A 25,488-nucleotide genomic window follows, 5' to 3' on the forward strand; every position below is an offset into this window, starting at 1 on the left:
TCTGTACTAAATATAAAACTCAGTGGCATGCACTTCCTTAAAGCCGTTACAAATGCAGCTATTAAGCTTCAGATAATTATTGTATATTCAGAACTAACCCAACTGTTTAATACTTACTAAGTCACATATAGCCATCACCCAAACATAAAATTTAATGGTAGGCTGCTACTTCCTACAACAACCAGTTTTAGAACAGCAAGCTTAATGTTTTTGTTACATGTACACATTCACATCCAGATTCCGTGTTTACCTGCAAAGCTGAAATTTCACTACCACTAACTAATTACAGATGTAAAACTGGGGGCAAGAGTATGGTCCATCGCCCAAACAATTACTTGCTCTTCCCTTAGTTGAGAAGTAAATAAATTCCAGACATTCAAGTATTCGTGCCTTTTGGACCAAATGCTTTTACAACATTTTCAGCTTTCAAGTGCTCTTCACTAATCTTATTCAGTAAAAACATCTGTGATAAAAAGCATATTTGTTTCAATGTTTTGCCCATGAAGCTTATTGCAATAGGCATAATAGCTGCCAGCAAATCTAAATTTAAACTGAAAGAATGCAGCAGAAGTGAAAAAGTCCATATAGAACACCCAGGGGTCGGGGTTAGCCTCACTGCCAGACCTCATCTTATACTGGAAGCAGAAAGACTTCCAAGTGAAGGGTTATGAGAAAATTACACAATTCTAAATTTATCTAATAACTTGTGGCTTTCACTTTACAAACCTTCAATAGGTCCAATTGTTCTGATAGTTATGTATTGTAAAACTTCCAAGTGATAAATTACTAACCTCCAAATAAAAAAATACCAATGCTATTTAGCCCTCCTCCCTCATACTAAATGAATTTAGATAAAATTCTCTCTGATGTACAGCCTAGATCTGCAAAGAATGATTTGTGGAAGCATTTTAGGGACCAAATATCGTATTTTGCTCTTGCTGCACTGATGAGGCTCCTCTGTTCTCAAAAGCAGTTCTGTGCAAAAGTCTCTCAGCCACTGATGGCTTTGCCTACAGGGGCTGGAGAAGGAAGACAGATTGGTTCCTTACACAAAATCCTTCCAAAAATGAAATACTTAGAATAAAAAGGGCACTTTTATTCTTACAATAGACTTATGCGTGCCTTCTATATTGAAGATAAAATATTGAAGATAAAAGGGAATTTCCCTCATATCCCACTATAGTGTTGCTTAAATATTTACAGAGCTTTTAGACGGACTATGGCAGTAACTTACAGCACATTTGTCCTGGAAAGCAGGTGAAGTAAACTCGGCAGTTAGCAACCTTTCAACTTCTAAGAACCGTATACTGCTGAAATGACCAAGGAAAAATCTCTTCAATCTCCCAAGTCAGCAGGCAAAACCATGTGCACAGCTAAGTAGCAGGGAAAATGAAAGGTCTTCAGAGACACCACCTAAAATTTTCAGCAATATAGATCCTCCCAATCCCCAAAATATTCCTCTAAGATGGGGTATTAGGATCACAGCAGTTTTCCCAAACAAAAAGCTGTATCTCTGAATAGTGAATATAGTACAATATAGAAAACTATTGTGGAGATATGAACTGCAAAACACAGAACAATAAGAATATACCTTTGGGGTTTTAAATTACAAGGTGTACAACACTGAGAAAAGAGAACCCAAAGATGTGTTAAATTATTTTCTCGCAGTGCCACAACTCTTACCTCATTTCATGTATTTGATTATTTCTTTTAAAAGAAACTCCTACCAGCTCAAAAATAGACTCAATTACTTTTTATAACAGCTTTTAATCTCTCAATCACTGAATTGTTAAATTGGCCTTTATTTTGCAAGCAACACATTGACCTTGCATAGTGATAATATCAATTGTGTAAAAGAAAGTAAAATCCTGTAGTCCTGTCTCTCTCTCAAGGGTTCCTTCATCAGTCCTTAAGGACTATTGCTCTAAGCTAGACAGAACAAGAGCCCTGATACCCTCCAAATGTTATTTTATGGTAATATTTCCCAGATGAAGAAATCTGAGCTAATTTCTCAGACTGAAGGCCAAACTGTATCAGCACGGTGCTTTACACAAGACAAGAGAGAAAGAAGAGGAAAACAAAGGCATCTAACTGTAGAAAAGGTGTGAAGCAGCAGCCCAGACGGCCTGGCATGAAAACTGTTGCAGGTTTGTTTTGTTCGTATTTTTGCATTGGACTGCTAATTTTTAACGCAGCAACTTAAAATGGCATGTAGTTGGTTTTAACATCAAATTGTAATTTGGGTTTGCTCCAATAATTAAATGATTTATTTTCCCAGTTCACAACGCCTATAGCAATTCTCTACCTTTTAACAAATTATGATGTCAAGCAACACTGGATTTTGCAAAACAGGCTGTCTGACAAGCCTGTACTGCTGACACATACTGCAGACCTGGCACCAGAATGGGCAGACAAGCTTTCTTAATTGACATCTGCTCCTATTTCAGCACATGAATTATCCTCTTGGGCTATCTCACCTTTGGCTGCTCCAGAGCAGACGCTAGGTTACCATTTATCTATCCAACCATTTTCTCCACTTTGTGGAGGAAATGAACTGTGCTTCCCATATCCCAAACACCTGCTCTGAACAGTAGTCAAATTCCTGATGTCACTCATTCACATTCAGTTTAGCACCATCTTCTGCACATCACAAATAGTGACCATGAATGTCAAACCAGTTTTTATACACATGTAATAAGGTACGTTTAATATCTTCACTAAAAGTTACTAACTTCAAAATACATTAACTTCTACCATGTTTACCTTGGAAAACATAACGGACTCACGCAGGGTATCTACCTGCAGTTCTCATTCATTAAGCAATAGTGTTTCAGACTGGGTTTCACAAAAACTGAGGGGTCTTATGCCACTAAATACACAAAAAGCCACATACTGGAATAGGTAACTTACAGATCCTTCTCCCCTGCATGTTCGGTTGTACCTATAGGCTGCCTTTTGAGACAGGATAGGCTGAACTTGTTTTCTTAAGAAATGGTTTTCTTTTTAGAAGACTTTGTGCTTAATGCTCTGTAGGGCATAGAAGAGCTGAGTTCTGCTTTATCTTTGGCCTGGTGCATTTTGTACCAGCTCTCCCAGCCACTTTGAAGATCAGCAAGGAGAACAAAAATAGCCATCACTTTAATACTGGAACAAGCAGCTTGCAGCCAAGTTCCTCCTTCCCTTCTTGCCACAGAGGAACAAACATGAAAATCTACTCTACCAGTTGCAGCACCTAACTTTTGGGGAACACATCAGAAAAGTTTTGTGAGCAAAACTATGTTCTATAAAATATGCAAGCTGTTTGATAAGACCTGTATATTGGTCTTCCAGTCCTGCAAGCAGGGATTCATCCCCAGGCTACACATTTGAGTTGTTTCCATCACACATTATTTATCTGAGTTGTCCAAGCCTTAAATTATTTTTGCACAGCAAAGCTATAAGAGAACCTATGCCCATACAAACAAATCAAAAGAAATTCTTCTTGAAGATAGAAAACACAGGGTAATGTCTTCCAAACAGATAAGAAAGCTGAATCCTTATCTTTTGGGGAAGACAAACCACGAATTATGGAAAATGTAAATACTCTCCCTTCTTTTGGAAGAAGTTTCTATTTTCCTGGTATTTCACACAGGATGCTTTCCCAGTTCTCAGTACCATAACCTGCAAGTTTATAGGTGTCCTGGCCATGAGGATTTTTTTCTAAAAATATGAAAGTCAGCATTTCCTTGAAGAATTATGGAGTGGAATCTAAAGATTAAGAATAAAGACAGAGACCAAGTAATATCTAGGAAATTTCTATGAATAAATAATGAAACTATCTTGAGACTCTAAGTGCCAGAATAATAATAAAAAAAACCCACAAAAAACCAAAACCCAAACCTCTGTGTAGGCAAGTATAAACTTAGTATTATTTTTTCCTTAAAATGCTAATATGCTTATGTACATGTCAGTCATTGTAATACAAAAATTCATATAGAGAGTGAAAGACTTTCCAAGAAAACCAATTATAGAAATCTCCTCCATGTAGTATGGAACTTAAGCTATGTGTTATTTTTAAGTCATATGTAAGTCATGCTTTGGTGCCTACTTTACACACAAAACCATCAAACCCCCTGTTGATATAGGTAACATTAGTAAAGTTACTGCAGCACTAAACAGGATAAAAAGAATACTTTTTCCAAGACACAACAGCATTCCTGGAGTTCTGTCAAACCTAACGCTGTTCCCTGCCCAAAAGTTCTTATGTTCTACTATTGAGAAAAATTAATTTTAGAAATCCACTTCTAAATGGAAATCTAAAATTCTAGAGAAAAATAGAGTGGAATTAATGAGTACTTAAGGGCAAAGAAGAAAAAGCTTGGCAGAAGAGAAGTTATTTTTGGTGCCTGAGAACAGGTGGTGACAGGAAAAACAATGGAGCATGAATTGTAAGAGAACAAAAAAATGGCAGATAATTGATATAATGTAAGCCTTCTAATTTATACCCTGAACCAATATTCATCAAGATAGCAATAAGCAAAGGGCATTAATCTCAGGCCCAGAAAAGTAATTAGACATAATCCCAAGATCTTCACTGGAAGCTTGACACACAAATATCCAGGTCTAACCACCAGGCTTCAGTATTATTCAAAACCAAGTTAAATGCAATTTATGGATCTGCTATGACTTATGTATTTACTGACATATTTAAACACATATTTTAAAAAATCCATTACTCTATTAATCAATCCTGGAACTCTTTGGGCTTTTAGAGCAACGAAAGTAACAAGACTTGCATAGCTCATATTGCCAATGCTATTTCAGGGATTTATGCAATATAAAAATCACAATTTTCTTAAATAAATGCAACAATAATTGCTAACACACCTTTGTATTATTTCACACTACTTAACCGCATGCCAAGTTATGCTGTCTCTTAAACCAAAATAACAAAGAACATTTATTAAAAGTTACAGTTTGGGTATAATGTGTATACAACCTTTGGCCAAGCTTCCCTGTATTATACCAATGTAATTCCACAAAAGTCCTTGCGGTTGTCCCAGGGTAACATACCTGCACGTCTTGCAACGCCTGGGTATAATCACACCACATTAAAGCTGGCATGTGCTTTAATTTGTGTTTATTTTATGACAAGCTCACTGACAATATCACATTGGAATCAAGACAAAAAAAAACCCAACATTTTGAAACAGCAGCTCTCACAGCAGCAGGGAACCTCCCTGGGATTTTGGACACAAAAGTAGCACCATCCCGTAAGAGGCACCACAAAGACTTTTTCCTCCAAAAACTATCCAGCAGAGAAACAAAGGAAGGTTTTCTCCAGCCTAAAAAGCAGATTGTCGACACTGTGACCTCCAAGACACCACATTTTCCTCACATCCCTCCAGCATTTAGCCCCAGATAATTTGCTTGATTGTAGCATACTCCACAACAGAAAAAAAAGGGTCTTTCCTCCCCCTTTGCTTGCAAAAGCATTATTTCACCAGAACACTCAAGCAGGGTCGTGCTGCCCCACACCCTTGCGCTCAAGGGCACAGCTCAATGTGCACCGAGTGCTGGCACCACCGATGAGCCCGAAGGCCCCGGGGCTCGGCACAAGCCTACAAGTACCGCCACGCGGGGCTAAGGGGAGGTACCCCCAAGGCCCTCTGCTCCCGTTGCCGCCCTTCCCCCTGTCGGGCACAACACGGCACAGGGCGGGCTCAAACCACATTTCTAAGCGGACTCTTCCGTTCGCGCTACTACAGCTTCCGCGGCCATTTGGCACGGGCGGGGGCCCAAGCCCTTCCCCCCCAGCCGCCATGCTGGGAATGGCGCTGCCGCCCGGCCGCGGGGCACGCGAACCCGCAGCGCTGTCACTGGCGGCCCGAGAGAGCGCGGAGCTGCTTCCCCCCCACCCCCAACAATGGCCGCCGCGCGCGCCCGGCCCGAGCCCGCCCTTTCCAGGGCCCCGCGCGCTCCGGGGGAGGGGCTCGCGCCCTGGCCAGCGCCCCAAGGTGCGCGCGCAGCTGCCCCCGCGCTCCTCGTTCCCCTCCGCGCCCAGCTCCTGCCAGCGCGAACGCGCGCGCGCGCGCGCCGCCGTGATGTCGCCGGCTGGCGGGCGGAGTCGGCACGCTGGAGGGCGGGGGGAGCCAACGGCTCACGGGGCGGCAGCGCCACCTGGCGGCCAGCAGTGACCCCGACAGCGTCTGCTGGCGTCCCGGCAGGGAAGGGCGGCCCCGGCGAACGCGGGGAAGCGGTGGCTTCCGTGGGGCGCAGTGGCGTTGGCGGTGGGTGAAAGGCAGCGGGAGCTCGCTGCCCCTCCGCACCCCACCGCCGGCGCCGCCCGAACGGGCAGTCTGAGAACGGCCGCGCCGTCTGTGCCGCACCAGCGAGAGCCGTTCCTCCAGAGGGCGAGGCTGAGCACCAGAGCCGCCTCCAGCCGGCCCTTCGGGAGCGGCAACGCTGGCCTGACCCCATTGTCTTAAGGGCCGCCGACGGTCGCGGCGCCAAAGCCCGTAGGGGCGAGTGTAAGCAGCCGCTGGGGAGCCCGGGCCGTGAGGGGGACGCCGGGCTGTCCCCCGCCTCGCTCCTTCACTGCGCTTTGTCTTGGCATAACAACTGTCAGAGCTGGAGCTGGCCTTGCTCCTTGAGGAAATGATCCTTCCATGGGGCCGTGCCTCAGTTTCCTCAGTGTGAAAGAGCACTTGAGCTGGGACAACCTTTACGCAGAGCTGGTGCGTGGAGCCTGCCGCTGCTGCCTTGCCTGCACAGCCAAGCAGAGGTAGACAGGGCTTAAAAGTAATATAAAGAAAATCTTCAAAAGTTCCTTTGCCACTGCACACAGTAGTGGAAACTTCTGCTTTTAAATTCAAAGCTACAGCTACAGCCCTTCAGGCATTGCACCTGAAAAAGGCCAACCGCACTCACTCCTAAATCGTTACATATCTTTCTGGAATTAAACACACAATGTTGAATGCAGACAACCTATCCCCCTTGCAATACCGGACACGTGTCAGAATAAATCGCTCTGTCTAGATCAAGACTGATTATGTTCAGCTTCAGAAAAATAAGTTAAATGTGATATCTGGTTAGATTACCTTGTTTTCAGGAGTCTTATGAAGAATAGGAGCTGCATGGATAACACCAGACAGTATAAATGTAAAGTTCACCCGTACTACCCAAGCTAGGCAACACTGGCACACAACTCTGAAACTAATTGTGTTTGAACCATTAGACTGTACTGCAGTTTGCCTTGGGACAGTTGGTTGCTCTTGTCAGTGGTGAGACAGCGTGACCTCAGCTCTGATATCTGAACACAAAAGGAGACTTCAGATGAGAGAAAAATCTTCAAACTCCTAGATTCCAGGACAGCTCAAGACAAAAATGTCTAAGGCATTTCTGAAAACAAGTTTTGCTTGTTTGGTTTGACAAAATGAGCCTTAGTGGGCAGATTTGGACAGTCTCATTGTTTGTCTTTCTGGTGATAGGAAGAGATTTTTCTTCGAAGTCTGTTACATTTTGGGGCATGAAAGGGAAGAACGTGGGGAGGGAGGAAGAATATTATCTCTGGAATGCTGGAAGCCAAAGTCAGGCTATAATCATGGATCTTTTAATTACCAAGAGTAAAGTCTGGCAAAGCATCAGATCCAGATTTGGAGGATCAGCTTCCTATTGTGACATCATGAGACTGGAGAAAATGGCAGAACAGAAAATCAAGGCTTTGAAGCCTGAATTTGAATCATGTTACAGTACAGCTCATAGTGCCAGGGGAACTTAACTTCAATTGTGGTCCTTTGTCATTTGGATCAATACAAATGCTAATAAATAAAATGCCAATTTGTATTCTTCCTTAATAAATAAAAAACATATTGGAACACATCAATCAAACTATTTGTAAATACCGTTTAGAAAACAGTTTGCTTAATTTTTCCTTCAGGATGGTCTAGTTTTCTAATTTCATTGACTTTGTAATAGACCTTTTCTAAATATTCATTATCAGAATGTATAGTTTCAATTATAATGTTAAATGTATTTTTTCCTTCTTCCATCATATTTTAATTGTACTTATATGTAAAGTAATTATACTTTATGTACTTATTTTGTATTTTCCTTTTCTTTTTTTACTTGGTGTTTTAAGAGAACAAAATCATACTCTTCTGTCTTGGTGTTGCTCACCTGCTATGACATTTTCCCCACAACTTTTGAGTATTTTCAATAGTTTCAAGCTAGTTTAACAGATGGGAAGAAATATCAGAGAGATCTGAACTTTTTCAAAGTTTAATCAAAATTTCTGCTGGATGGACACAGGAGACTGAAATAATGACCCACTATAAGCTAAGGATGAGATATCAGCCCATATCATTTCTGAGCAGCTGCCAATGACTGTCTGTGTGCTAACTGTCCAGGCAGTGAGAAAATACTGATAGCTAAAGCTCTTGTTGTCTCTTGCCAGATCAGGGGATTTGGGAACATTGTGGGGAAAGGGAAATAAAGGAGATATACGTAGGTGTGAAGAAAATAGTGGGAGGTGGAAACAGGAGGTAATGCAAAATGTTAGGAAAGGAATGGTGTATGATAGAAAAGCACTGACAGGTGGGGAATGGATTGGGCAGCAGGAGATGCTGAAAAGGGTGAGCTGGGAGGCATTATTTCTGCAGAATGTCGGTATGGTAATCCTAAATCTGAAAACCATTTTGGAGCAATACTTCTCTGAGAGTATCGTGGGGTGATCAGGTAAATTCTGCAGAAAAAGAAGGACGATAAATTTTCATGTTCTAACCTGAGACACTTGTTTTTATAAATGGAACTTTTTCTGTCATGAGGGAAATCAGTCCCTGATCAAGAAATTGAAGAAAAATACTTTGTGAGGGAGGTAATAGGTGGTTCAGTTCTGATCTAATAATTTTATAAGCTTTATGTCACTCATCCCATGTGTTATAACTTGGTTTGTGTTTTTAGTTTGGGTTGTTTGTGGGGATTTTTGTTTTGTTGGTTTGTTTTGTTTTTTTTTTGTTATATTTTTTTCCAATGGGGTTTCTCAACAGCTTCTGTCTAGGTATCAACCTGATGAATTCAGAGCCTCAATGAATTCCATCAGCTTCATGAGAAGCCCATCTATAGTGGCCAAGGATAAAGACAGGGATGTAATTCCTTTCTGAATGTCAGTCAGGGCGAAGCATAGTGGGTTAAGAACAGTCACAAAGAAGGAAAAAAATATCTTATGTGGCAAAATTGCAGCAGATAACTATGTAATTAAAAATCTTTTATAGAAAAAAATCATTAGGAGTGAGGAAATAAATTAAAGATACCTGTAACTAACCTGTACATTTGTAACTAAAGATACTGTTTCACACAAACAGGTTTTGTTTCTTTTTAAGAAAGGTTTGAATTGGTTGAAGTTGAAGGGACATGGGAGTAAGTTTGAGTATGCAGTTGAAATCAGAAATATCATTATACTGGGTGACTAGATAAAACTGGCTCAAAGTACCATTTACAGTACATGTACATTGGTCATTTTTAATGTTTTGTATCCCATGTTTGAGAGGGCTTACAAGTTGCAGCATTTCAATTATAAGAAGCCTGTCAAAATAACGCAAGGACATTGATCATAGAACAAATAAATCTCTTTGTGTAAATTTTTGGAAGTGTGAGAAGTCAGTGAAGAGGCACATTTTTCTTTTGTCTAAGTCTCTAAAATGCCTGCACTTAATCAGATGGGATCTCCCTCTGGAGCTCTTCAAAGACATCAGTGTCTTTCCTGTGACTGTATAAGAAATTTATGTGCTTCATTTGACAAACTGCTTTCTCTATAATGAGGAAACTGTATACGCTCCCTAACACTTAAATCCAGATAATATTCTGCTGATGTCTTAACTCCATGTTGAGGCAAGACCTGGTGTGCACCATCTCTACTTCTGCTCCCTCCTGTCTTCCTCCCACATCCCTGGTTTATCTGGAAAGAAAATTAAACTATGAGAGCAGCCAGCCTACTCCACCAGGCCCAGTGGAGGATTAGGAACCACAGATGTTTAAATATCTAAATTTTAGATTAAAATTAATTGCCTTAATTATACAGATCAGATTTCACTTCTCCCTCCCTGATAAAACTGGCAACAGCTTTCAATCTGAAGAAGTGCATGGCCTTGTAGATAACGTTTTGAATAAGCCACAGGATAACACTTACTGCAAGTCACTTCTCTATGCTTCTTTGTTTTTTCCACCACTTTTTGTCTGGTAAACTGGTATATATGTTTCTGCCACCTGCCTATGCTAAAAGCTGGTTGTGCTGTTATAATAATCTGTTGCAGTTAATGCTCTTTTTCCTCTAAATGGCAAAATACCCATGGCAAATGTAGAAACTAAGAAGCTGAAAGGAATAGGTGGATTTTAGATGCTGAATTTAAGATCCTTATATAATGCACAAGAACAGTCGTCTGTGCATGTATGTTCCTTGATCCCTTTCTAATTTATGTAGTACGTGTTTTGTTTTACATTTTTAATTGTTAATGCTAGTTATCTACTTAAAGTTTTCAGAATTCTAACAGCATTTCTTCTTTCAGAGATCAGAAACAGACACAAATACCATGTGAGTGATCAATAAAACTTTTACAAACTTAACAATTCATGACATTTGTAACCATTCATGGTATTTGTAAACAGCTGAAGCCCTGTCTTGCTAGAATAAAAAAAAACCCAAAACTAATGGTGAAGTATGTGGAAATATTGTATTATTACTGCATAATAATTGACTTTTATATTTTGCTCCCCTTGAACATCTTTATGAATAATTTCTGTATCCCCAGAGAATGTAACCACATTGCTTATACCATATAAATATTTTCGTGCGGCACAGATGTTGGAAAATGTGGCCTAGAACTCAGAAAAATCTGTTTTACTGTAAGAGTATGATGGTCACTAAATAGCAATGACTACTGTGACCAGAATCTTAAGGTTCAGACATGGTGCCCATTCCTTGCTTCAGACATCTGCTGCTGGAATGAGGGGTGTTGAGAGAGAGGAGTGATCTGTATCAGCCACTTCTATAAACCTACAGGAGTTTTGCAAAATCTTCAAGACACAGATGCACTAAAGATGTTCTGAGGCAGATGAAGCTGTAATCATGAGCCTGTCCCAGTCTTTCACCATGCAGAGATTTTCCTAACACTTATTGACTTCCAGTTCTAATACATATTTTTAATACTTTAATGTTATTTACACATGAGGGGCTCTTTGTGAATTACCGCAACTGAAAGCATTTGAAAATTCTGTTTATGTATTTTTAGGTATTTGTTGAGCCTTATTTATATTTAGAAAAGTAATGGTTATTAAAAAGAATGGCAAAACATTGTTTGGGTTTATTCAGAGAATTTTAAGAAAGAGAAGAAAAACCAATCCCAACCATGCTGGTGGATGATGATCAGCAGTGATATTTTCTATTCACAATTACATCAGTTCCATGTGATATGAAATATTTTAGCAAAACCACATCAACTGCAAAAATCCACATAAAAAGATCTATTGACATAACTCTGGCAAGTAGCTAAAAAGAAACTATTTCTAACCTAATTCAAAGTGGGCAGGATTTCAATTAGTTCCTCCAATTATGTACTTCAAACAAAGTTTATAAAGCATATTTTGAAATGCAAGACACTTAACAATAGCAATAATAAGCAAAATCTTCCTAGCAAAATGCAGTATAATGTAAAACTGCAAGACTTGCAGGTTTAAGAATATACCCGTGTGGAAAAAGCTTTGTGTGCTGCATTAGCACTTGAGCTACATCCAGACATTCCAGGAGAAAATTTGGAAGGACCATAGTTTGTATTTTAATAGTTTCTCTTAATCCACTTCAGGATGTTAAAAACAATGGCAAGCTCTCCCAATGGCTCTCCAATCCTGCTCACCTCTATGTAGTCCTGTTGTGATATTGGCACCATATTTAAAGAAACAAAAAAACAAAACAGAAACCCCAACAAGAAAGGAAATGGGCTACAGCACACTTAAGAGTGAGAATGTGCATAAACTTATTAATATATAATTTAGCTTTTCTGGAAAAAAACTGGATAGGCAAATAGAAACCAGCCTAGTTGCAGCCCACCTAACATGTGCTTGAATATGAAATTTAAAGTGACAGCAATTTCATTTGGAATCTAAGTAAGTGATGAGTTTGTTTTCTTTTAATTTAATTGATATTTGTCAATTCATCAAACTTGAATTATTTTTCATGGACAGCTTAATTTTGACAAGCTTCCGCTGGGGAAAATACCTTTACTTGCCAGTTAAGCTACACAAACCATTTAGTAGCCCACCTAGCAAGCTGCTGAAGGCTCCTGACATATCACACCCTGGCTAAGGAATCATTCACTGTCATGGAGAATTCTGAATCTTTGGGGAGCTTTCTTATGAACTGGAGTAGCCCTAAATTTTAAAATAATTACTTTTACCTTTGCAGATCTGAATGCTTTTATCTGCCACACTACCTAGAAGGTTTGGGGTTCTTTTGTTATATACTGCCAATTTTAAATTGGATGCAAAAACTGAATTTTCCATCTTAATTTTGTCCAGTTTATACATTTGTGCTCTTTCACATTCATTTTAATTTGCATTGGAATTAAATGTTGTGTGTCCTGAGCTGCTTGTGTGACCCCTCCTTAGCATTTGCACACAATTTCCAAATAAGTAAAGAACACACATCAAGAAGATTAGTTTTTTTTAGCTTAAATATCTGCATTTCATTTAATGCAATTTAAACCCATCTTAATAAAAACTTTATACAAAACTGGAAACACTGTGCACAAGAGAAGGTGATCTGGGATAAAAACTGTGAATTCCAACTTATAGAAATTCTGACTATTTTAGAGTTTGCTGCTATTCATTTTTTTTTATTAATAGTAAATTCTTTTGTTTAAATAAGTTTTATATAAGAACATTGAAGTGGCACTTTTAGAGTTTGCTGTCTGTCATTCACATGCAGAATACAGGCTTTGTCATGTCTAAAAAGTTCAGTTTCAAAAGCATTTTTTGAACCTGCTTAATGCACTTTTTCCTTACTTCAGAAAGAATTGAGTTTGTCCCTGCTTGCTTGAAATACTGGGGGTTTCCCACGAAGGCTTTTGAAACCTGTTTCTCTCCTTTAGCATTCCTTATTTATTTATTTTTATTTACTTCAGTGGCATTGTGTGTCCCTCAAGATAAGACTAAAACTGTTAAGTCCTTACAAGGCTTGGACGAATCAAGATAGCAGGTAATCTGCACTATACAAAACATAATATGGATGGCTATCTTGATAGTCCCCTTGCATAAGAGGTACATGATAGTATTGCAACTTCCATTAAAAAAACCCAACAAAACATAAACAAAAAAACAGAGTTTGTAGAGTATTTTTGTCTTCCAGAGGTAATCTTTTTAGCTTAGTCATCTTCCATCTCCAAAACATGATCTTTTCCCATATATCTATAGTTATTTATAATATCTTAGTAAGCTTTGATAATAAAGCAAATAAAATACACCTTGAGGAAAAGTCTCAGAGTCTACGCCCTTAGTTGCATAAATACCAGGTATTCTCTTTTCTCTCATTACAAGCACTGACCTTGGTGAGGAATGATGTTAATAAAAAGCAGTCTGTAGTTCCTTTTTTCTAGTTATTGGCTTTGTGCACTTTTCGTTGATGTATAATATACTTATTATAGAATGAAATACATGCAAGTTCCAGTGTTGTTCCTTGGCAGGCTTAGCAGCTTTTTTTGACATTTTAATTTAAGGAAATCCATCCCCAGACTAACTGCAAAGGCTTTTGCTATAGTGCAAAATCATCATTACATAGCTACTGAAATTTCACCATTATACTATTTGAATAGGAATAATAAATACTAACTGCAAATCTTACAGTGGGTTATATACCATATCACTAACTACTTCATCACAAAGATGAGATTAAGGCCAGACAACATTTCTTTAATACACAGTATAAATAAGCTGTTAAATCTCTGACACAAAATTACCTATTCTAGACCCGATTTTCAAAACATTGGATTGAAAATCTAACTGTGAGAGACACCAGTAAAACAACCCAAAAGTCTGGTGAGATATTACTGAAGTTTATTTCTGGAAGAAAAATGTTCTAAATACAGGGGCTGGCCTCAACGTCCTATTAATTTTATTTCTGGAGAACTCCCAGCTAATTCAGAAATTTCCCTTTGCTGCACTGCAAAAGTCTTAGCTCTGAGTTAACTTAAAACTGGGCAAGACTTTTAGTTTTGACAAAAACTTGGATAGGCAAGAGCTGTCTGTTTCCATTTTTATTAGAATTTGAAATATTCCACAGTTGGAGTGATTGTTAAGAAAACTCTTGAGGGTGATGACATTTTCTTCTACACAAATAACCACACAAGAATGTCATAAAATGAAATCTCAGATATATGATCTGAAATTTTCTATGAAGTTTGCTACATTTAAAAAAAGTTTTTATTTTTTTTCTGAATTTGTTCCAAGCATGACTCAGCGTTAGTGCAGATCTCTGGTTATATGATAACTGGTGATGTGGCAGTACCAAAATGATCATAGATCCCTGGGTATGTAAAATCATGACAGTCCGCGGTCTCATAGTACTACCAAGGAAATATATACATTACAGTATTAAGCTAACATTATTTTATTGGAATTTCACACAAAGAAGGACAGAAGGATTCCAGGTATATCACTAGAGTCTGATTTTAGTAACTGGGCATGAGTTACCCGTATGTCTTATCGGAAGTGCCACAAAATTTCAAAAAATCATGAGGAAACTTGTAACTCATTTTTCTTTTCCTGCTCAAGAACTTTGACATATTATGAAATATATTTTGCAACTTTGCAAGGTTGGTAATTCCTAACGTTCTGGGGTTTATGGTTTGGGAGGTTTTGTTTGTTTTTCATGGTTTTTTGCTATAGTGCAGTTCAGTTGTTGGACTTGAAAAGCATACCAGTTCCTCACCTATCAGCCAAACAAGCTTGAAAATACAACCCAGCCTGGTCCCCTTATCTTTTGCTCAATTTCCAGTCTCACATATTATTCTGCTTACTGCCCATCCCACAGTTTATCCAGAATCTCCATCTGCACCTTGAAAGAATATCTTAATTTCAATGATAAGCAGATTAGCAAATTTCTGCATGTTTCTTCTGGTTCCCCCAAACTCGGACCCAGTCTGTAATTGATACGGGTGCCTGTTCCTGTGCTCTGACAGGAATGTGGTTCATCAGAGCCTTGACTTAGACAGGGCTTATTTTGTGTTGACTTCTGCACTGCTTCTGTAGAGCTATATTAAACACTTGAATGGTCTTACATGGCACAGGTTCCACATATTTTAAAGTATTTGTAAAGAAGAATCTTGATAAATTTCTTTCATGGGCTTAATGCAACCATAAATGTAAATTATTTGTATGTTTTCTGGCAAGAGCAATAGTCATGTTGGCGTTTCCTGAGGTGGCCATGTGATTCTGAAGTATTCAAATACATAACAAATGAAGGAGTCAGTATCTGAAAAAATCATAACCCAAGTTACATATGATGTATACTCTCCCTCTGTAGTGTAATGCACCACTTGTGTTTACTATTCATTCTCCTGAAGCTTTATATATAAATACAAACTACGCATTAATACTTATGACCAGGCTAAACCAGGAGTTCCCAAAATTTTGTTCATGGGGCCTCTAAACACATGCATGTGGGATAAAAATGAGCCTGTACAACATGATTCAGCAGCAGCACAGTATGTTCTCAGTACGACAGCTACAGCTAGGATGGGCAGAATAAAAGCTTTGTCAGACATTAGTGGCAAATAGTTGCACTTTGGAAACTGATAGCCTAAAGATTTTTCATAATGTTATGAAAACTACTTAAGGACCAACGTTCTGCATGTTAACATGAACAGCATGAGAGTTTTAGACTTTGCAGTGCAGTGCAATGCAATGCAACTCAATAACTCCATTTTCTGCAATTTCATATTATCTAATTCAGCGACAAGCTGAAAGGTGCTTTGTAAATTTTCTGAAGGAGTTTGAAAGTCAAGGGGAGTTGTCTTTTTGAGTAATTATCTGATTTTCTTCATTAGTCTGTCCAGAATTGTAGCTTTCTCAGAATCTCACTATATAGGTAATATATACCATATACACTGTATGCTATACATTTTTGGAGAGTGGTGGTATTCTGCACCATAGATTATTTCAAACTGCATGAAGGGTCAACTGCAAAAAAGCCCTCTGGATTTTCTGAGTGCTAGTCCTCTTGTCACATGGAGGTTTATCCACTTTGCTTTTGAAAAAGGACAGATTTTGTCTCCTTGCATTACAGCTTTTTCTTTGGGAGTCCCAATCTGGGACTGCTGAAAATAGTTTATAAGACATTTTTTACAAAACCAGAGTGCTTGTGTTTTCTCTGAAGTCAACCCAGGAGCCACTGATACCTGCTGAAGGCAATCTTGTGATGTGAAAGACAGGTTTCTGATGATTGCAAGAAGGTGCATCTTTTCTGGGGGAGTATACATTTTCTTAATTCTCTAATGAACAGTGAATGATGCATGTTTATTAAAACATGCAAGCAGCATGCAAGTACACTGAAGGGATAAAGGGCACATTTTCCTACATTATTCCAATATACCAATCTCTTCAAGTATGATCTTTCAGCATATCTTTGTTACTGTCCCTGTTATAACTTTACTGTTATTTTCCAAAGTTCCTATAATTTCACAGTAATGCAGCTAATATCCACCGAAGAAACAAACTTGTATAACTCACTCCATTCATAATAAGTAGGACACAACAAATTAGAGAAAATTATACTCTATACAAAAAATGCTATGTTCATCATTATTTGAACATACTATGTTCATCAAATTTGTGAAATTAATATTTTTAACTAATAATTAAAGTTCCTAAGTCAGCATTCATCCGACTTTATTATTAAAAGCTGTTGCAGTTATGTATTGACTAATAATAATGTATCACTGCTAAAGTAATCATCAGTTCTCCAACTCATTTTCCAAGCAGGCAGAAAACAAGCATAAACACTAGAACCTTTGCAAAGTTCAACTCACAGTGTCTTCACCTATGAGCTCTAGAGAATGTATAATTTTAATACAGAAAGTGCAAACTTCACAGACACACAGAACAAATTAGAATTCACAAAGCTCAGTGCATCACTCCTGTCTTCGGCAAGCAATTTCCCATTTTCCTCCCCTCAGCTCCTACTCTGTTCTCCATAGATGTTGTTATTTCAGCACTTAGCTCTCCTACCTGGATAGATATCCCATGTCTGCAGAAGATGAACAAAAAGGAGATAATAATAACAACCGTGTTATTCCTCATGAAGAAGTCATGACAAATTTGAAACCCTTCTCCTCCCCTAGTTTTAGAGTTTGTTTCATAAGGTAAAGAGAAGAAAAAAACTTCTGAAGTATGGGAGGAATGGAAGAAGGAATTTGTACTTCACTCTAATATGTTCTTTTCTAGTTTTTGCTCTTGTACAACTGAATTAGAGAAGAAACTTGCAGGGCAATTTTCAGATAGCTTAAATTCCACCTATGTTCCAGTGCCTCATTAATGAAAACAGTAAAGTACCTCTCAGAAAAGTGCTTCAGAGTGGCTAAGCAAGGCACTGAGCAGGAATAGAAAAGGTACAAGGATTTAGCACAATTTAAGCTGTTCAAGCGTAAGGGCAGGAAGCTTACTTTGGCAGGCTCAGTTACTAATCATAGTTGTAGGCTTGACTGCTGCTCTGTTTTGATCATGTAAATTGAATGAACTCAATCTAATCTGAATAAAGCAAATTTATTGTCAAAGACTGAAAAAATTCTGATTCCTTTCCCACTGGGTATGATTACTTGATTAAAATAGTTACAAGCCACACAGAAGAATACATATCATTTAAGGAATCATAACTTCAAAGAATATGGCTTTGAATAGTTTTTTTGTGTGTTTATCTCCTCCTGCATGTCTTATCTATTTATCTTATCTTGCTCTTTTGGTGAATTTCTGGTGCTTGTGAAAAGAATAAAAACACAAGCCAGAAGCAGACAAAATATAGGACAGATGCTATGGAAACTTCTGTATTACATCTCAGCAAATTATTCCAGCCTGAATGTGAACTCTTATGGTGATACAATGATTATTAAACTTGTCACTCAGTAATTGTTGTATAATAAGAATAATATTTACCTAACTGTAGTACAAGGATGGAACAAGGAAATTAATGAAAATAAGTGAACAATCAAGGAAAAGAAAATTGGAAAGTCAAATTATCCATTTTCCTGCAGTAAAAGGCTGTTTTCTGTAGCCATTTCCAGAGTTCAGCTGCCTGAGCTTTAAATGTCAAAAGCAATGGAGATTTCACAAATTTCCTTTAGAATACTCCAGTTATACTTCAAACAAAGATTTACTCATGGTGAAAGGTGATGGCACTGCTACCCCATTAACACTACACACCGCTGTATACAGAGACAGGGGCTCCTGACACTGTACTGGCCGTTCTCATGACTGTGCAGCCTCCTCCAAAAGTCTGAGTTTACAGTCTGAAGGCCAATTCCCAACAAAGATAGTCATTGTGAATACTACCTTAATTACCTAAATTATCTCCTTGGGTCATCTTGTCTCTGTTACTCCTAGGGAGTGGTATCTCATTCTTTGACCCAGTGAACAAGGTAATACTCACCGCAAATATTAGACCATCAGCACTGTGCTTTAAGCCAAGAAGCAGGTTTGGTTTAGATCATCCTAAGTGTGTTGAAAAAGGCTTAATGTAAATATGTGTACAACTCAAGCCCCATAAAGGTCTCTCAGGCTCATATGTAAGGAAGGGCTAGAAGATTTGACGCTCTGGAACCTGACACACAGCTCACCAGCTTACACAGTAGAGATAGTAGAGTGCAGGGGAAAACTGTATGACGGATGCTCACTTCACGGATTTCTCCTTAAGCAGAAAGGACTCTTGTTTCTTTAAGAAACAGTTATTCTCGTAGGATTCTACTGGAAGTTACAGCTATGTGCAGCACTGGCCAACACTTAAACCTTTCCAGATATGTTTTAGAAAGTAGTGATTGTGTTCCATCAAACAGCAGCTCTGAGAAGCAGACTCATTTGGAGAGTCCTGAAGGTCTAGTGGTGAGACATATCCAGCATGTGGTCCTGGCACAAACACCAAGAGGCTGCAGAGGGACTGTGGAACACCTACCATGTCCTGATAGTTAGCTCTAAGCAGTTTTTTTTTTTTTTTAATGGGCACCATTGCATGAATTCTTTTCAGCAGTTTTTTCTGCTTGTGACAAAGTCGGCAGCATATACAAGTTGCATTTTTTTCCATCTTCCTTCTACTTGTTTACTGATCAGTGTACTCGGAGATTTGCCTCTGTTTATACATTAGACTGAAACAAGAAGTTCAAAATTACAACTTAAATGCATGTAACAGCTATTTAGGAGGAGATTTGGACATTGGCTTTGCTCAGACTGCTTGCAATGGCCAGTGCTCCCCAGCCTGGAGAAGGTGACAGCCTTTCCTCCTTTCTATACATAGAACAGGAGATTTGCAGTCAGTAACAAGTATATTTACTTAGGAATGCCCCTGCAGGGTAGATCCTAATCACTATTTCACTGTGAACTCTAGGAGCAAGGATTTAGCTAGGGTCTCAGTTAGGGTGTGATAGCTTGTATTTATATGGCCAAGAAATGTTTGTTACACTATTTTTACATATAAGGCTTAGCAGTAATGGTTGCTTTTGACAACATTTTTAGACCAAGCTGTCTCTATTTAGTTACTTTCCACTAGAAATACATTTCTCCATGGCCCCATTTCTAAATAATAGAAATAAGTAACTTGACAATGACATACATCTGCTTCAACCAGAGTCATGGCAAGAGTCTTAGTCTGAATAGTAATGCCTGACTGCTGCTAAAATTTGAGAGACAAGATAATCCTTTTTTTCAAATTCTTGGAGGCTTTCCTAGAATGAGACATGCTTATTTACATAGAAAAAAAAATCAAACCCAGGACTGCATCATTGCATCTGTACAGTTTTTGAAATGTTTTGACACATTCACTGAGATTTACTAGGTAATTTCACATGCTTGTCTGGCAATTTATAATCCATTATTTTGCACCTACAAGCTGCATCCTTGAGTTTATTTTATGGCATACACATAAAGTAAACTAAATGACAACAGCCCCTGGCCTCTCCCTTTTATCTATGGGAACGACCTTCAGTAAACGGAATCCAAGGGACATTGCATATGCATTTTGATATATATTTATAGTAATGGGAATGCTTCTGAGTAAATGAGGAAGCAAGACTTGGCTTAGGGTAGAGTGACAATGCAATTATTTAATAAACCATGTGTCACACTAATCTCTCGGGGTCACTGTTGCATCAAAATGTGCACTTTTTTGAAACCATCTTTGGGCCTTGTTTTCATAATGTTAGCTGCTGAGAAAATAATTTGAGAATCTGTCTTTCTTCTCTGTAGGCTGATGTGTTTCTGCAGTAAACTTGGGATATGTATGAAATACAGCACAAAACTTCCACTCCGTTAAGGGCAGAACTAGTCCCTCCAAATTGGAAATATATTAGTATTAAAGGAGAGGAGTAATTAAGTATTGCAAACCACAATTTTGATGTTATTGTGGACATTATAGACCAAATACTTTAATTTAATCAAAAATCAATGAAGCGACTCCATGTTATAAAAGTAAAAGGAGAACCATAAATAGAGAAAAATAAAACACATTGGATAAAAGACATGAGATCCACCCTGATTTTCAAGGCATAGAGCAGATTTACATGCAAAATAACTTTTAAAAGCTGGAGGAGGAGAAAAGAGAGAGGAAGGAAAGGTATGCCTGACTTGCAGTTAAAGATTTATTTCTGCTGCAAGGTCAGGAACGCTGGAATTTTAAGGGTTTGTTTTGCCCACTATTTGGATTCACTTCATATTTTTGCACTAGAGCTGAACTTCTCCAATGATAAATATGTTCAGCTCCAGGCATTTGGTTTGTCAGCAGTTGGGAGCAGGGGGAAAACCTTGCTTATTTTCCAGACTCGTGATAACTCATTTGGAGAGCTGCTGTTCCTCCAATTCCAAAACCATTTTTTTTCTGGAAAGTTTATAGTTGGATGATTGTTATTACAGTGTGTTTTTAATTTTTTCTGAAATCTTCTTATGTTTTTGGTTTGGACATAATTCTGTAGAGCATCATGAGGTGCACCAGCACAGATACAAAAAAAAAACCTGTTTATTTTACTTTTTATATATAGACCAGATTGTAACCTGCCTTCCATATTATTTTAATGAAACAAAAACAGAGAAAACAGTATTTAGCAGAAGCAGTGCTGTGGGTTAGGCAGTGCAGTGCTATACTGCCACTACACTAAACCTGAGCTCTATCCCTTTGGAACAGTCCCTAGACACAGGAAATATAGGCTGTACGTGGCATCACATATGATCTTGTAGAAGCATTGGAAACTGAGCAAATGTTCTCAAAAAAGCAAGGAAAAATAGAAAACCAAAGTTTGAATTTCAGTCTAAGTGTGGTCAACCTGAAGTAATAGATTTATGCAATTAAAAACCTAGTAAGCTTTTACTGGAGGTTTTTATCCTTAATTATATAATTCACATTAATTACCACTGTATAACAATTTGCACAACTCCTCCTCTTCTAACTAACCTTAAGTTATACCTCTTATTTAAAACACACTTGGAACAAAAGAGAAGCTTGTATTACCTCCAGCTCCATGTGTTTTTCTTCCTTGTCATGGTCCTTCAATTCCTTTTCAGAATGATCATCACAGTTTTCTAAATGACAGATGTGTGGAACCTTGGTAAGTTCATGTTTAGCTTGCTTTCTTTGAGAAACATTCCCTCCATGAAGACAATTGAAAAATGCCTCATATAGTGGCAGTTCCGTAAACGCATCATCATGTCTACCATCTACTTCCTCCTCATCAGATGAAAAATCACCTGCTTCTCCTGCCTCACAAATATGGAGTTTAGTGTTACCTTCATGTGATAAAAATTCAAAATCAGAAAATGCGATAGCACTTGGTTTGTGTTTTATGACTCTGATCTCATGACTCCTTTCTGGTTTCTTGTCTGATTTTTTTTCTGTGAGGACTGGCCATTCTGTATGCAAGGGAAGGTGTAAAGGATCTTCCCTTGGCTTGTGCTCTGAAGAGCAGAGTAATTCTTCACAAAGGTGCTTTGTCTCAGACTGATCCGTGGCACAGACACACGCTGCAACCGTGCCAGATTGCAAGGATGTCTCCCTGAGATCCAACAAGGATGACGCAGACAGCAAACTCAACTCAGGTTCCAGTAAAACATTCTGAAATTCAGATGGACTTGACTGTTTTTCAACCTTTCTTTTGTATTCTTCATACTTTGCTTCCTTTGGAGTCCCCAGGCATTTGGCAGATGTAAGATAAGGTGAGCCCTGTTCTTCCTCATAGATATTAGTTTCCATTCCAATGAGTTTCATCCATCAGAGATCAGAATGACTTCATTCTTGATTTTTCTTGAGAAACATAACTCTGCATATGTAGCCAGGAAATCTGTTCTTATTTTTTCAAAGCCATGATCACACAATCATGAATGCCTGGATTCTCATACAAAACATCTAAATCCTCTCTGCTCCTAAAAAACAAAACAAAAACAAAACAAAAAAATCAATGGTAACCTGCTTGCATTGGAGTGCAGCAACAAAAGAAATGCTGAAACATGAAATTCCCATATCAGATTTGATTACTGGTCTCTTCAAAAATATGTGATGTATGCAGATTAAATGAACTTAAAACATGAGAACCTTGACTTGTTTACCTTAGAGACTAGAAAAGAACTGGCAAATGCAGAAATGGTTTTTAAATATTGACTTTATGTGGATTATTGACACAATGGTTCAGAATCATTCAAGGTCATGTTAGATATTGTTACCAAAACATGCCTTTGTTCACTATATATCTGTTCACTATATATTTATTGTCTGTTAAATCACCAAAAGCTACTAAGATGTCACAGGGAAGAGCAAGGAACCAATGTAATTGACAGAAAAGAAAGGAGATTTCAATATAGGTAGACTTTTCTGTAACTCTCGATTTCCGTGAATTGACAAAGTAGTGCAGCATCTGTTTATTTCCAATAAATTTGCAAAGCAAAGAGTAGGCTAAAAATATCAAACAGCTTCAGTACTACATCAGAGTTGCCCATATCTTGTTTAAATCAGTCTTGTGTGCTTACATCTAGGCTGTGCACCTCCAACACATGTGAATAAGGAAACAGCTCAGGAACCAGTTCTGCATCACTGAACAGCTTACATTCACCCATACATGCAATTTACTTCTTGTGACAGACTGAATGTTGGTAGCATTTATTTTAATGATTGTTTCAGTACTACGTCTGTGAGACGGCAAACCAGAACAGAAGCTTTTCAAAATAAAAAGAGAAGCCCAGGCCTTTGATGTATGTGGCAAACCTGACAGTGATGAAGAAGACATGTCACAAGGCAGCACTCTGATTGTCAAAGTGGGAAGCAAGCAAAGTAAGATGTTGGCGTGTGATGTGCGTCTCATTGCATGTGCCATAAACTGAACAATGCACAGCAGCTCAGACTATTTTAGTGCTGGTTAGCTTTTATTTTACTGTTACATATATTAGCTAATAAAAACAATAATGTTGCACATACAGATAATTTGGATTTATTACCTTTGTAGTTTGAACTGCAGCTATAAAAGGTGTGAGCATGCAGGTACACACTTCAGGTAGACTTTCTCTCGGCTACTGCTAGCTATTTAAAACTCAGACATTATTGTAAGCTGTCTAGCCTCCTGCTGGAGTTAGTGGAGATAGAAAAATGCTTCCAGAAGGTAAATGCTCTCACTTCTCTTAGATACCTATTTTGACATGGGGTGACTCTCCCTCCCAGCATGACTGCCTTTTCCTAAGCTATGGAGAATTCTAGACAAAAAGTTTGTATCAGTCACCCAGCTTTTAGATTTTCTCCAAAGCCTCTGGTTATCAGAAGTGACTTCTCCCTAATGTTATGTGAACTAATTGAGCACAATGTTTATGAAAAAGAAGACACATTCTCACATTTGTAGGGAATGATTGGAGTGACTAACTTTTCTCATAGCATTTTGTACATTGTGGCCACAGTGAAAAAGCCTCCTGCCATTTTCAGGTAGGTATTAGTATCTGTGCCTCACTATGAGCCTTTGTTTTGCAGTCCCTGGCACCCAGTACCCTATAAGGAAACATGCTGCTGACACCCGCACTCCCACCATGCAAAGCTATGTATAAGTGAAAAAGATTCAACTATTCTAGAACACTCCCCAAACTGCAGCAAAAGAGATTTGGCCTGGCTGCTCAAACCAGCATGGTTGCCATCAGGTGAGAAGATAGTTTGTGCTCATTTACCATTGCTTCTGGTGGCTGGTTGCTCACTTATAGGTAGTTCCAGCAGGAGCAGCAATGCTTAGGTCTTTGGGTCTCTCCCACAGACTCTTTTTTAGCCTCACCCCTTCCTATGATCACTCTCTCTTGTCTGGCAGAAATTACACATCCTTGGCATGTTCCCTAGACCATCTTTAGTTCTGGTAATGCTGGCAAGCAAGCTCTGCTGTAATGACATCTGTAGAACTACACTTTTGTGTTCACAGGAACATCCTTGCTGTAACAAACCCAAAATACAACAAAAAATGCTTGAGAAGAAGCAGAAATTTTTCAGTAGCCAAGTAGGCAAGTGTAAGATAAGTGAACTATGTATTTTTTATTTTTAGTATTTTAGGATGATGCTTTAGACTCTAAAACACAAATTATCACCTCTGAAAGAATTTGTATTTTTTGTTGTACCTGGATATTCCTTCCACCTAAAGCCAGTACCCCACTTCTTTTAAAATTTTGCTAAGTTCTGTCTCTCAAATGAGTTTTGGTTTATACAGGATGTGGTGTAAAGCCCTAATTTTTACAGTTTAATTACAAAAGGCATGAAAGAGTTTTTCTGTTTATTAAATTTGCTTACTCCATTGGACTCTTTTTTATTTTTCTGGGATGAGATTGGAACAAAGAAAGTATGCAAAAGCAGGCTGGTTTTGTGCAAGTATGGCAAGAAATCTTGAAGGGGAAGTGGTAAGAAGAGAGAGTGTGAGTTTATCCTTATTCATCCTGTGGAACATATCTCTTTACTCAGTCTAGTAGTGGTTGGAAACAAAACCCACACACTTAAATAAAATATCGAATTCTGTATTTTATAAAGAGTTACTCATAGACATTTATAGCTCCTAAAAAACTTCTGGCAGAGCTGTGGATTTGGAAATCCCGCCCAGAGCAAAATGTGTAATTCAGAGAGGTCTGAACATTCAGAGCTAAATCTACATGTCGTAAAAGGTTTGTAATACTGCCCTGCAAAATAATGTAATTCTCACCACACTCTGGATGTAGCACTTACCAGTTCTGAAAAGTAATAATATTACTGGAAAAAGGTCTTTGAGGCTTTAT

At 38.4% G+C, this 25,488-nt stretch overlaps 1 protein-coding gene across 2 annotated transcripts in view; it reads right to left on the reverse strand.

Annotated features, from left to right (window-relative positions):
- Positions 1 to 22,477, reverse strand: part of STARD13 (StAR related lipid transfer domain containing 13) — a 253,710-nt gene extending 231,233 nt beyond the window's left edge. The window contains exon 1 of one of the 2 annotated variants that reach the window (XM_034059954.1): positions 21,725 to 22,477. In XM_034059954.1, the coding sequence (XP_033915845.1) occupies positions 21,725 to 22,477 (753 nt within the window). The remainder of the gene's footprint in view (positions 1 to 21,724) is intronic. The other variant, XM_013128670.3, reaches the window with a different exon arrangement.
- Positions 22,478 to 25,488: the final 3,011 nt, after the last annotated feature.

Source organism: Melopsittacus undulatus, chromosome 2 (genome assembly GCF_012275295.1).
Source record: "Melopsittacus undulatus isolate bMelUnd1 chromosome 2, bMelUnd1.mat.Z, whole genome shotgun sequence".
NCBI classification, from domain to species: Eukaryota; Metazoa; Chordata; class Aves; order Psittaciformes; family Psittaculidae; genus Melopsittacus; species Melopsittacus undulatus.